The sequence below is a fragment of the Gobius niger genome (assembly GCF_951799975.1).
Source record: "Gobius niger genome assembly, chromosome: 21".
Classification (NCBI taxonomy): Eukaryota; Metazoa; Chordata; class Actinopteri; order Gobiiformes; family Gobiidae; genus Gobius; species Gobius niger.
In genome coordinates this window covers 15548451-15561709 of record NC_136872.1, presented here as the reverse complement: position 1 = coordinate 15561709, position 13259 = coordinate 15548451, and the positions used below count along the sequence as shown (strand labels likewise).

The 13259-nt window shown below is 46.4% G+C and overlaps 1 protein-coding gene across 1 annotated transcript; it reads right to left on the bottom strand.

Moving 5' to 3' along the window:
• Positions 1-2911: 2911 nt before the first annotated feature.
• On the bottom strand, positions 2912-12993 carry LOC306980859 (transmembrane protein 151A-like). Its single transcript, XM_079580379.1, has 6 exons — positions 12430-12993; positions 6492-6830; positions 5336-5470; positions 4924-5063; positions 4787-4826; positions 2912-4716 (listed from the first exon to the last, which is right to left on the bottom strand). Exons 1-6 carry the CDS (start codon positions 12496-12498, stop codon positions 3526-3528), a joined length of 1914 nt encoding a protein of 637 aa, XP_079436505.1. The 5' UTR covers positions 12499-12993; the 3' UTR covers positions 2912-3525.
• Positions 12994-13259: the final 266 nt, after the last annotated feature.

Sequence of the window (13259 nt, the reverse complement as noted above, 5' to 3'; positions counted from 1 at the left end):
GCCCCTAGAGTTTAAACGCTAAGCCCTGGGCCAAATCTGGAGTTGCTTAGTCAACGTTTTGACCCTTTTGTAATCTCCAAATGATAACTGAAGTTCCAATCAACAATATAATAACGTAAATATGGTTTGTTCCTGAGAAATTGCCATTTTTAAATTTACAGTCCACTGCCACAAATCCAACTGCTACAAATGACAGGGATTAGCTTTTTAGTGAATAAAAAAAATTAAACAGACACTAACATTGCTGACTTTTGCTCGTAAAATCCACTGTAGATGTGTAAGGAAGAAGGTGTGGCACAGGAATGCAGCATCAAACCCAAATCCTGAGAACTAAAGTTGGCAACGTCGGATGCAAAGGCAACAGTTCATGCTTCCAGCGTGTTTGAGATAGATTCATTTCTGAACGTCTAGTCTAAAAGAAGCTCTTCGTCTGGGTATAACTGCTGCTAAACATGCAAGAGCACATCTGTGTTCAGTGTAAGACATCATGGGCATGTGGTTCTCTTGGCACACCTGAAGCAGCTGAACACACCACAGTGAAACAACGCAATGATCAGATGATGCTCATGAATAAAACAGAGCTGTGCACAAGTCACACTTTCATTCCAGAATCCCGTCGGCCTCAGGCCTGGATTCTCCTCAGCCTCTGAGTAACTTGTGCACAGCACTGTGTGTGTACATCAAAAAGGATTTACAACCCTTTACAAATGTGTTTTTGCTCAAATTGATATTTTGTTCATTACATTTTTGGATACTTTTGATTTGAAACAATAAAAGATAATAAGCTTGTTTGGTTGTGGTCAAAGACACTGAAACATTAGCCACATGTGAAGATGAAGAGTTACAGCTGTAAAAATGAGTCTTATTATGTCACATTTGTTCTGTCGGACTTCAGTCCCGTCTCTTGTCCTTGGAGTGCTTTCTGTTGCACAGAAACATTTGTCCTGCTTTCTTTGTGCTGCTCTTGCGATGCCGCGTTCGCTTCATGATCACTGCATGTGAATATGCCGTTATGTGTCCTGTACAAAGTGGGTCATCGTCCTGTTCTATTTTCTTTGCCGAGAGTTGCATTTCTGGAGCGTCCCTTGTTTCTGCTGAATCCAGGTTAGCTGCATGTTGTTGAAGACGGCTGTGCCACTCTCTGCACTGTGCTTTTCACTGTTAGCTTGAGACAGAGATAGAGGGACTCTTTAAACAGGCAAAGTGGCTCAGTTTTCTTTAGGAAGCGAAGCTGGAGACCAACTGCCTTCTGTTACAGACCCACAGTAACATTCTGTTGATGACATTTACATAAAAATACAAGTTAAGTAGAAATACTGTGTACAGTAAAATACTGTTAACCTACATGTTGATAAGAGACAACGAGCAAATGCTTTTTAAGTAAAGTTTAGCCTCACAGTAAGAAGGTCACTCATGTTTGAGAGTTTGAGTTTTTCTGCATCTTGTGGTCTCTGATCAACAGCTGGTTATAGTAATTTACGGCACCAGTTGTACTGTCAATGTCCACCGTATTTTTACAGAATAATTGTTCCGACGCAGAGGCCGGTGTACTGCTGTGCACTGTTCTGCAGTTTACAGCTTTGGATATGTCTCATACAGTGGACATGCACAGCCGCACAGTAAGTAGTTTGTTTGTATATCCCTCCTCATGTTAATGTTGTGAAAATGCCATCTCTGCTGGTTAGCTCACACTCTGAGCTCCTAATGCATCGACTTACTCTCCCATTTGTCTAATGGCCTTCCCTGTTGCTACATTGGACTGCTAAGATTAGCTTCTGTGCTGCACCTACAGGAAGTGGTGAGCAGGCGGTAAAGGCCTGGTGGAGAGCGTGGTTCTGCAGGTGAGAGGAGGTAGTGGTCAGGCCCAGTGATCTCTATCGTCCAGTTTAGGAGGAGGCCGTTTCTCCTCATGCCGTAGTTCACTGTCAGAATGAGTTTGAATGATAATCCTAATGTACTTTTGTATGTAAGTTACTGTACTACTACATACAGTACAGACATATTTAAAACAGCCTGTGTTAGCAGCCTCTGGATCCACCTACAGTGATGCTTGTTAGAAGTTATGTCACAAAATACAGCTTTATTTTAGATCTGGGCCGATCATACAGTCTATCGGGGCCTGGATGATGGGATACATGTAGTGACTCTAATATTTATGCACACATCTATTTACTGTCCGTCTCAGCAAGAGCCAGACGAAGTGAGGGAAGTGGCGTGAGCCGAGATGAAACCCGACCCTGCCTCGTGCAGTAACAGTAACACAGGGCTGGACGATGTGAAATGCTGCACTCTAAAAGCAGGAAGGGAAGGGTGGAGCTCCAGGAAGATTCATAAACGCTACAGATTATTAACAGTACAACCAGCCTGGACTTTATATGCAGCCTTTTAGAAACATGACCGGGTTTGATCCTGCTTTATGGTTTGAAAATAGTAAAGATGCTAAAATGTCATTTCATCCCAGCCCTGTATTGAAGTAGAACAGCAGGTAGCTAACAGAGGTGAGTCGTAGTCAGTTACATTTACTTATTTTAGGATTTTGTTTCTTCTCATTGATTGATAATAATGGGAGTGATTACTTTTGACTTCACTTTGCTTGAGTAATGATTTTATCTTGTTACTCTACCACCACAGGATAGTAGATGTGCAGTAAATGGGATGGAAATGAAATATGACACAGATTTCTTTGGGCTTTAGAAACTCACTGGCAATAAGGATGACGATGTGTTTAGTGTTTTGAATAACTAAGTAGCTAGAAATCTAACTAGAAATCACTACATGAGTCCAAACTACTGTTATAAATGGATCACAAAGATGCTACTCACAGGCCGTTCATATAGTCATCCAGTTTGATCTTTTTTTTGGAAAACAATCTTTATTTGAATAGCTCCATCTCTAAGATCTTGGCTGTAACATTATTGTCCATTTTCTGATTTTCTTTAGTACATTCAAAGCCTTTCTTTGATATTCGTTGTTAAATTTATTGTCATTGCTCCTAAGCCGAGAAATAGACCCTGTTAATCAGCTACAGCACAGCCTTTCTGTGATTCTCGCACGGATTATTCAACATTTCATTACATTGGGCTTTAATACTGCATTTCTAACTTTATCCAAGAACAATCTCAAGTGTGTGCAGCCCGCTTCTGTCTCCTGAGCTTCAAACCACACTTTGATCACTTGGTTCCACTCTGCAGCAGCGCGTTTCACCACCGCACTCTTAGCTGCTCTTATAACTGCTCCTCCCACCCATTTTCTTGCATAGATTTTTCTCGAAACAGTTCTCTCTGATTCCTCCTTTCATGTGTGAACGCTCAGACGTCATGAACACAGTCTGCTCACACTCGGGTTCCTCTAAGAGCCAATCTAAGCTCTTCTCCTGCTCTCAGGTACTTCAGCGCCTCCGTTACAGCCGACAGTCAACACAAGTCTCTCCAATCGTTTCCTGAAACCTCGCCCCTTTATTCACTCTGCTGCACTGTAACTATGGCCTCCGTGTGTCTCTCTTTCAGCTCCTGGCTCACTTTGAGTTCACATGTCGTCTGCGTGGCAGCTCTCCTCTCCGTGGATAATGAGAACAGGGAAGAAGAACGCCTCTTGGTAGGACGGGGGGCGCTCTCTGACTCCTAAACTGTCCTGCTCTGTGTCCTCCTCTCTGTCTGCTCCGGTCCGCCCTCGGTTGTCTCTCATGCGCACCTCCTCCTCGGGCTGCTCCTCCTCCTCCTCTTCCTCGCCCTCTCCCTCCAGGACTCCTCTGGTCTCCTCATTGTTCTGACCCTGTCTGGAGCCGAGCCCTAAGAACCCCCCTCCGCCACCACCCCCCGCACCCACACTGCCACTGTTGCCCTCCTCTCTGCTGCCGGCCAGGCCTCCGCCCATGCTCCGGGAGTGGAACAGGTTGTTCTGCCGCCCGCTGCCCAGTCGTCCGAGTGAGAAGCCGCTGCGGCTGAGCACCAGCCTGCCCCCGGGGCCAGTGCTGCCCTGTCCCGCCGCTCTGATGCCTGCCACAGTGGCGTTGAGCAGGGCAGCTGTGCCCATGGGCGCCCGCAGCCTGGAGGGCAGACTGGAGCTGGAGGTGGTCCTGCGGCAGCGAGGGCAGCTCTGCAGGAGGTAGGCCGAGTTGAAGAGCACAGGCAGAGCCAAAGCAGGGGCCAGCGCTGGGGTGGCATTGCCTTGGCTGGGGGTGGTCCCGGGGCCTGAGATGGGGGTGCTGGCTGTGGGATTGGTGCCACTGCTGGAGTCTAGGTCCATGAGCAGGGCCTCGGAGTAACTGGGCACCATCTGCTGGTTACAGCGGATGTGCCACTCCAGCTCCGTCATGTCCACAGTGTTGACCCGTGAGATGGCTCTGTAGCTGTTCCCGTTCAGGCCGATGCCGATGGACACTCCTCCGGGGTGGATCCCATTCTCAGTGTTTGCTCCGTCACGCACCCCTCCGCTCAGCCCCCCTCCTCCCAGAGCCGAGTCCTCGTCTTCTCCAAACAGCTTCTCCACGTGGTAGTGCACGTACGCCGTGCGGTACTCAGACACCACACGCAGAGGCCAGGACAGCAGGAACGCTGAGGCCAGCCAGAACACTCTGTGACGGGAGAACCAGGGCGGATGAGTCGGGTCGGGGAACGCCAGGATGTGCTCCCGAAAGTCCACATTCTTCAGGTGCATGCCCTCACGCGCCTCCATGTAGTCGTCCAAGCCCTCGTTCTCACCAAAGAAGCGCGCTCGCTTAAACAACAAACATTCATGTCAGGTTTACAATATTAAAAGATTTATTCACTAACTTAATGTTACTTACCTGAGTCAGGTAGGCAGCTTCAGCGCGTGCACTGGAGAAGCTGGACAAGAACAAGAACAAACATTATTTCTTCAGTCTGTTCCCGTTCCTCACAGTTGCAGACATGCCCTTGTGTAAATGTAAAATCTCATTCTGACCTGAAGCACTTGGTGAAGCGCAGGCGCACGGCGGGGTGCACCTGCAGGTCCAGCAGCTCCTTGGACACATCTTTGACTCCGTATCGAGCGTAGTCGAACTCTGAGCTAGAGGCGTGAGTGTTGACACGCTCGTGGTACACCTGAGGCACAAGGCGCAGACAGAGGAAGGGCAGAGTGTTTGGAGTCAGTATGATGCACTGTTAAAAATGACTATTGTTTCAACTGCTGAAGCATGTTTCTAAAGAGAAGAATACATGTCTTACTGCAAACAGCTGGTGCACACAGCCCAGCATTACTTCACTATGGGAAAAATTAAAACATGCATAAAAATCGTGCAAAATGATAAATGAAGTAGATACAGAGCCACATGACAAGAGCAGGGTGTTTGTGCTGATGATGTGGTGCGTCTCACCTGGGTGGTTGTGTAAGCGTCTCCGTTGCGGTATCTGGTCACCTGTCTGGTCCTCCTCACATAATGGTAACTTATGGCCTTCCACCAAATACACGGAGTGGCCTGTTGGAGGCGCTGCACTCGCTCATACACTTCCTGTAAACAAACAAAGATGCTTCATGTGTTGTTATGGCACTAACAGACCTGTGGGCTAAACTACAAAGCAGGGTGAACTTGTCCTGGATTGGTTTCTCTTACATGGAGCTTCTGGATAAGTGTTGCTACAACACTTATCATGACATCGGATAAGTGTTGTAGCAATCATGACATCGGAACTTCAAAATCCATCACTAAACTCATGGCAATCATACAGCGCCATGAAGCAGCGACAAGGTGAGAAAGGAGTTAGTTCATTTGTGAACAATCTTTATCACCACTTTAATGGGGCACTTGTAATATTAAATAAATCTATATCATGTAGTCCCCTAAAACCGGTATAAGTATAAAGGAATTCTCCAGCTGCTACTTGAGGTACTTCCTCCTTTTCTTCTTGGCGTCTCAACCCTTTCCTCCAAACCGAGGAGTTTGGCTGAGAGAGGGGAGGATTCTCTCCTCTGATTGGTCAAAGAGCCGTCTTCATTTTTTAAATGAGAACTGAACCCCGTTTAGAGCAGGTTATGCGCTAAGGGCATGTTACCATGGAGATCCGCCATGCTAAAAAGCTATCCAGCTTTGTAAAACAGAAAACCAGGGTAACGCTAAACATACCATACTAATCTAGCTCCGCAGTAAACCCAACAGAAGTGCTGAAATGGTCACATTAATGAAGTCGTCCGGACACAGCGTCGGGGCCTGTGGGTCTCATAAATAAAGTCAAATAAAAGTGGAGAGATAAAGAGACTGATATGTTTTGGGAAAAGTTCCTAATGAGCGGCGCGGAGCAGGAGGCACAGAGATTGGCCTGAGGTCAGTTCAATTCCACTGAGCAGGGCTTTCTTTAAACTCTGATTGACAACACAGCGAGAGCTGCAGCTGAAACATTTCAATGTGCTGCATGAAGTAAAGAGGGATTTCATTCTGCTCCGTGTGTTCTCAGCGCCCATTTAGTCAGTGCTTACATCTCCATGAAACAGTGTGTTTGAACAAACTCTTTTCAATAATGTGTTACATGGTGTACCTGGAACTCGGCGTGGGCCAACATGGCGGTCTTGGAGAAGCAGTGCCAGCACTCAACCAGGTAGACCACATAGAGCATGGCGAGGAAGGCCAGGGGGATGTAGACGTAGCCGCTGGAGCAGGGGCTCTCCAGCCGCAGGATGTCGCTGTAATAAGCCGCGGAGGCAGCATCGTCGTCAGCGCCCAGAGGGAGCGAGGAGGAGCCCAGCACCGGCACACGGCACAGAGCGCACCAGGCCAGAGTGGCAAAGCAGCCGTACATCAGCAGAGTCAGCAGCAGGCACTTCCAATGGGACTCTCGACACAGAGAGGAGGCCAGGGACTGCTGCTGCGGCCGCTGCTGCAGGAGAGAGGACCATGTCAGTTATGCTAATACAGGAGCAGGGGATTCCACCTTTTCACAAACATGACGTGAGATATTGTATGACTATATAGTATGTAAGTTGTTTCACAAAGACAGTGATCAGATCTGTCTTAAGCTTAGCTCTCTGAAGCTTAAATAGAAACTTAGAGAAGCCATTGGACAGTTCTGGATGCAGGATCCACTGACCTTTCAACCACACCAATAGTTTAGACAGATATATTTTTAGTTCAAAATGTAAGTTATACGTTTGACTCCAGTTGTGCTGGAGCTAAAAGTAACCAGTTCCCAGCCGTGCCCTGGTGAATCAGATAAACATGTGTTTGTTAAAGTGTGGGATGTGGCTGAGGTCTGGAGCAGAGGAATGCATTACCTCCTCAGAGCGAGACGGGCACAGGGGAAGAGCTGAGGCCTCTCTAAGTACATCACATTACTCTCTCTCTCTCTGTCCGGCCCATGTGCATTAGAAACACAGACGCTGTGTGGCTCTGTCTCTATTCTCTGCATTCAGGAGAGTGTGAATTATTTAGAGGAGCACAGTAGTTCTAGAGTGTTCTGAGCTCAGGGCTGTCACCGTGATACCAGCTGTTTGGGCACATACAGCCGACAGGGCATGTAGGTGTAAGAAAAGTACACTTCATGCCTGGAATGGGCCACTCAACAGTGCATTATCTGCAGGAAAAATAGACGTCGCATTGTTTTCAACTTTTAAATCTAGAACAAAACGAAACCAGGTATTTGGACCATAAGATTAATTACTTGAATTAATTTTGAATGCTTTGAATGCAGTTATTTAGGCAACATAACACCTTATGTGAAGGGTTGGAAACTTACAGATATTTCCTAGCATGCCATGAGAAAAAAATGCCATATTTAAGAGTATTACAATAATGACATTTCAACACAGTAAGTCACATTAAATGTCAACAAAAATCATAAATTGTGTTGTCGAAACAAAAAAAAGACAAAAATCAGAGCCAAAACAAGGCTAAAATGGAGCTTAAATAGGGAAAACATAACTCAAATTTAAATTTTGCACATTTTGAAGTTGAGATATCGTGGAGTCACTGCACACTAAAGACTGTCTACATGAGCAGATGACAACAACTCTTAGCTGACACCGATGTCCTCTCTCTCTCTCCTCTTGTGGGCCTGTCCCGTCAGCAGCAGCCCCCCTCCTCCCCCTCTGCCCGGGTCTGTCCAGCTCAATGCGGTTGTAATTTTCTACCCCTGAGCGCAGAGAGCAGCCGCTGTCACACTCCGCTGTCCCCCTTTCACTACGTGACAGTGAGACCAAGTGATAAACGGTCAAGCTGCTAGCGCTCAATCTATGTCCCCCAAACATGTCAACCGACTGGAGGTTACTGTGGAGATGTAAACAGACATGTACCACTAAAAACATGTACACTAGGCTAGCATGGGGAATGGTGTGAGTGGCTGGTGTTGATCGCGGGGGCCGAGGGTGTAGATTGGCAGCATCGCTTCCATCAGTCTACTTTGCGCCACTGCCTGAGTGAATGTGGAAGATACTTTGTAGTCATTTATTTGTGTACAGATATCCCCTCCCTCTGCAGTAAATATGAGGAAAGTGATACAAAATGACAATGGACTTTTTATGAATGCGGGATGGAGCTGAGGTGTTCTTTCAAAGACATTTTGGGTGACAGACTGCCTCTCTCCGGGAATCTGCATACACACATTTATCATTTACTCGCATCTGTCTCTCATCTTTCTCTCTCTCCTTTGCCAAATGTTGCTCTGCCCTTTTGCTTGAACTTTCCCTGGATGCAGCCGAAATGGGAAACACTAACAATAAAACCCAAACGGCAATGAGCGAACGCTGAGTGTGAAAAGTATCTGGGCACAAGTGACTCACTTGTCTCATTAGAGAAGGGACTGGTGGTTATTGCTCACGGCACACAGTTTAGATGAACATATTGTCGAACATGGACAGAGTCACAGGGAGGTCTTTTCTAAACTATTTTTAGGCAGGAAGCGTGACTCATCCTCTCTTGGCAAGTTCAATTGTCTGCCACATTATTAGGGATCGTTTAGTATCCCGGGAATGTTTTTATTGATTTTTACAACAGTTGTAGTTTCTCTTGTGACATACTAGCGACATGCAGCCTGGAATGTTCTGCAGTGTGGCTTTAATGCTTAAAGACACATTTAAAAGGAGCATTAAGAAGACAGGTATTGAAATGCAAGTCAAACTTGGAGCCGGGGAGGGGACGGTGGTGGGTGCCAGGAGGCTTGAGTCTTGGTCTATCAGAGAAACTGCTGATGTGAGACTTCCAACCACAGCGCTGGATTGGGTTTACAGAGAGGGGCCGGAGCTTCCTGAGGCTGAGGAGGGTGCCAGAGGTCAGAGGAAGACGACCGGGACTGGCTTGAGATCATCAATGGTAACAACAACTGTTCAAAGTCACAGCTTCTTAAGGATTTTGATGCTAGAACTGGCCCTTTGTGAATTTGTTTGGAAGCTATTTGATTTAAGGCATTGTGAGGACAAGAAAAAGGTGTGTCAAATTATGTGGCCTTGAAATTCTCCCTTTACTTTTGTGGTTTTATTTTAAGCTTCTGTGGCTCTGAGAGGAAATAGCTTGCGGCAATGCTCCTATCAAAATGGCTAAAATTCTGACATTTCAATCAACACCTCAGTCCGTCTTCCTCTCGGGACCTATTAAAACACCAATTACACGCTATTACCGAGCTTATCCCGCGCCATTTTCTCCGTCACAATTGAATAAGTCTTTGAAATGAGTGAAAAGGGGCTTGGATAAATGCGATTATGGGATGTCATTAAGAGAAGGGCTGTCACTGACAGAGCTTCAGGGTCTGGAGTCTGGACTGGCCCAATAATAGTTTGTTTCTGAAGCAACATACTCATGTCAGTCATAGAGGCCAGCGAAAGACAGAAGAACGAGCTCATGATGCATAGATGCTCTGGGCTGTTGTGACCACTTTAACATGAATTCAAAGCCTGGTTTAACTGGATACAGCGATCTTCCACATGTGCAACAGCCTGAACCACGGCTTTCACATTTTACATTTAAAAGAACATGTTTACTTTCTAGTGTCAACCTTCGAGGATTTGGTTAGTAGCTGGTTAGGACCTTATACATTTTGTCTTTGATTTTGATGACTCTGAATAAACCCCCTAACGTTTTATGTGCATATGCTCAGATACTCTTCCTGATTTTCCGGTTATCTGATTTCTAAAGCCCAATTTTAGTTTAAGTTGAAGGTTACACAAACAGCTCTTTTGTATTTATATGGCAAGTCACACAGCCCGAGCCCGATACATTTTTCAGACTGTGTTCCTTATTAATGCTTGCTGTCAGCCCCCTGAAGAAAAGTAAGAAAAATGCTCCCTCGCTGACCATAGATCTTCCAGACTCAAACATTTGTTCACCTGCGCCATGTAATTTCAGCTAACGACCCTTTGTACCATTACTGGAAATGCGTTCTGTCTTCCTTTCTCTCTGTTGCCTCGTAGAGATGACTAGGTGTGACTGTAGTGTCTATAATTAGCACAGGGAGCATGTAGGAGGCAAATGAAGTGAGCAGAGAAGTGCACTGATGCTCGCAAAACACTAGCAAAAAAACAGCCATTCATCTCCAATGACAGGTGCCTATTTACCCCGTCCCACATCAGGAGGAGCACGAGGTGCATCAGTAAACATTTGCGTGGCTGAATTTGTGTTTACTCAACGACAAAATCTGGGTTGTTGGAAATTAAGACCTTACGAAGCCGCTTTACGCAGGTGTAAAGTGTCACGTCCTTTTTCGGAATCAGCAAATTGAAATCCAACGCCAGCCTCCAGGGAGAGAGGACGCCAAACTCGACTAAATATGAGCAAATCTTGGAGAAAGGATTGATGAGATGAAAGGGAAACGCCTTAAGCATGGGTGGAAGAAGGAAGTGAGGGTGGAAGGGAGGAGAGGAAACATGAAGGAGACTGGGTTTCTGGTTTTATACAGTAATCACATGGGCAAACAGTGACTGATTGAGCCGTTTCATTTGCTCAGCTTAATTATGTGCAGGTCATTTGTCTAACTGCTCTGCAAAGTGATGGTAATTAGCTTTTAAGACTTCATTCTAATCTTACGTTCTAATCTTAAGAATGGGCTTGAGTCCTTCTGACTAAAACCAGGGAATAAAACCATATTAGTCCAGTGCTTGGGTCAGTTTGCAGTAGCTTCCTGTCACTCAGAAAAATAGATTTTTTTGTGCCAAAATGCAGGCTCATCTCATCTCAGGCTCTGAGAAGCTCAAGGAGTTCTCTCCTGCTGATGCCCAGAGCTCGGACTAAACATGGTGAGGCTATGCTTCAGAATCTGGAACAGACTAACAGAAGAACGTGTGGAGAAAACACTTCTGTTCAGCTGTGCAACTGTTTTAGCTGCACTCTTTGCTTTTACATGTGTTTTGTTTTATGATCATAACTGTGTTTCATTTATGTTATCTTCCTTTAACATTAAATCCTATGTACACTTTCTTATTCCGTAGATAAACTTGCATTTTGGGTATAGTTAAAATAAATTGCAAAGGAACCACAAGGGGTGTGTAAGCAGCCAACACTTTTGGTCCAATCAGACTCACGGAGAGGGTTTTTTCGGAGCATCCAACGTCACATCACATGAAGCCTTTTAACCCCTCTCTGGCTAAAAGGGGATAGGGATGCATAATACGAAAAAAACAAATAATCAATATTTGAACACAGTGATGATAAAGTCCATGATGAGAAATGTTTTTCACGCATTGACGCAAAAGGAAATGATCGGACACCATATCTTGGTTGCCTGTATGTGGTGGACGTGGACATACTACACACGTTTCCATCACATGTGTGTAGTATGTGCTGACAGTCTGTGCACTCCAGAGACTGGGGGCAAATCATGTTAAGTAGTGCAATTACGAGCGACTGTGTGGAGCAGGCAAGCCCACATTCTGAGTTAACCATGGCTTTTTCTGCTGCTACTAGTCGGGTTATGAAGTCTTCTGCAATTGAAATCTCCAATCTATTCAGCATTCTGCCTTTTTTCACTATAAATAATTGATTCTGCCACTCATGCAATAGCAGCACCAGAATGATGGAGGATTAGCATGCAAGATAAAACCTTTGCAACACATTCTGAGAGGAAAAAAGGCCAAGGCAAGTGTAATGAGAGGAAGCAGCTGTGAAACAAGGTATAGGTTATAGGCATTGTCATTAACCATAACATTGGTCTAAAGAGGGATTTAGAGAGTCCTGCGGCGTCTGCACACGCTCCAGTCTCGCTGTAATCTGGCCAAAGTCCGGAGTGCCCTTGCACGCTGAGAAGGCAAGGCTAGTGAAAACGTGACTATGTTTTGACAGCCCTGAGCCGCGCAGACGAGGCACTCTGCTGCATTTGGAAATTCAGAGACGGATGGCCGCTTCTTGAAAAAGCCAAACACGTTCAAGAGAAGCCAAATGTATGAAACACAAACAGACTCACGGTGATGATGAGGTTGCAGTTTGTGAATGATGCGCGCGAGCTGTCCAAGTGAAACACCTGACGTTAATTAGTCTGGAGAGAATGTCCTTCGTACCTGCTCTCGTCCTGACCCTTCCTCCAAAATGGGCTCTTGTGCGGCGGCCGTGTCCTCCTCCGTCTGCATCTTTCCGCTGCCGCTCCTTCCCTCGCGTTGCCCGGGCTCTGGAGCTCCCTCCCCGTCGCTGAAGGCAGGGACCTCCCCGGCGGAGCAGCGAGCTCGGTCACCCCATCCGCCGCAAGTTGCGATCCGATTTCACCATGGCGGGGCCTGCGGCAAGCAAGCCTCGTCTTCTCTCGCTTCAGCGCGTTTGTTGTTGTTTCCCCGAGCCTCTCCGCGCGTGCAGTGTTTATCTCTTTAACCTCTCCATCGTGCGTTTGCCCGACAAAACGTTCCGCGCGTCCGCTGCTTCGCCCTCTCCTCCCGCTTCACACGGCAGCATCCATCGCCTCCGCTCCGGATGCTGGAGCGTGTGCATGTGCACGCGCGCCAGGAGGAAACCCACAGAGTCTGACGCTGACGTAAAGGCACAACTTCAACTGCGAGACACGCGCTGAACTCTCGGGTTAAACGAATGGAAAGTGAGAAACATGCCTGGACGTCATTTGCATTTCATCATTAAACTCTTCTTGCGCCTAGTCCTCCAGCTGACGTCACGTACTAACATCCCGCGAGCACGCGCACATGCACGGCTCTTCCCGTTCATATGCGTACAGTAGACAAGGCGTGATGGGAATATGAGCCAAGAGTCCACCTCAGGCCAAACGTTTAGAATTTAGCCACACATGAAAACAATGAAAAGTGGTTCTTTGATGAGAAATATTTGATTTCGTTATGCTTCTATTATAAGAGCATTAAGTAAAAATAATATCCCAAATAGGCCTACT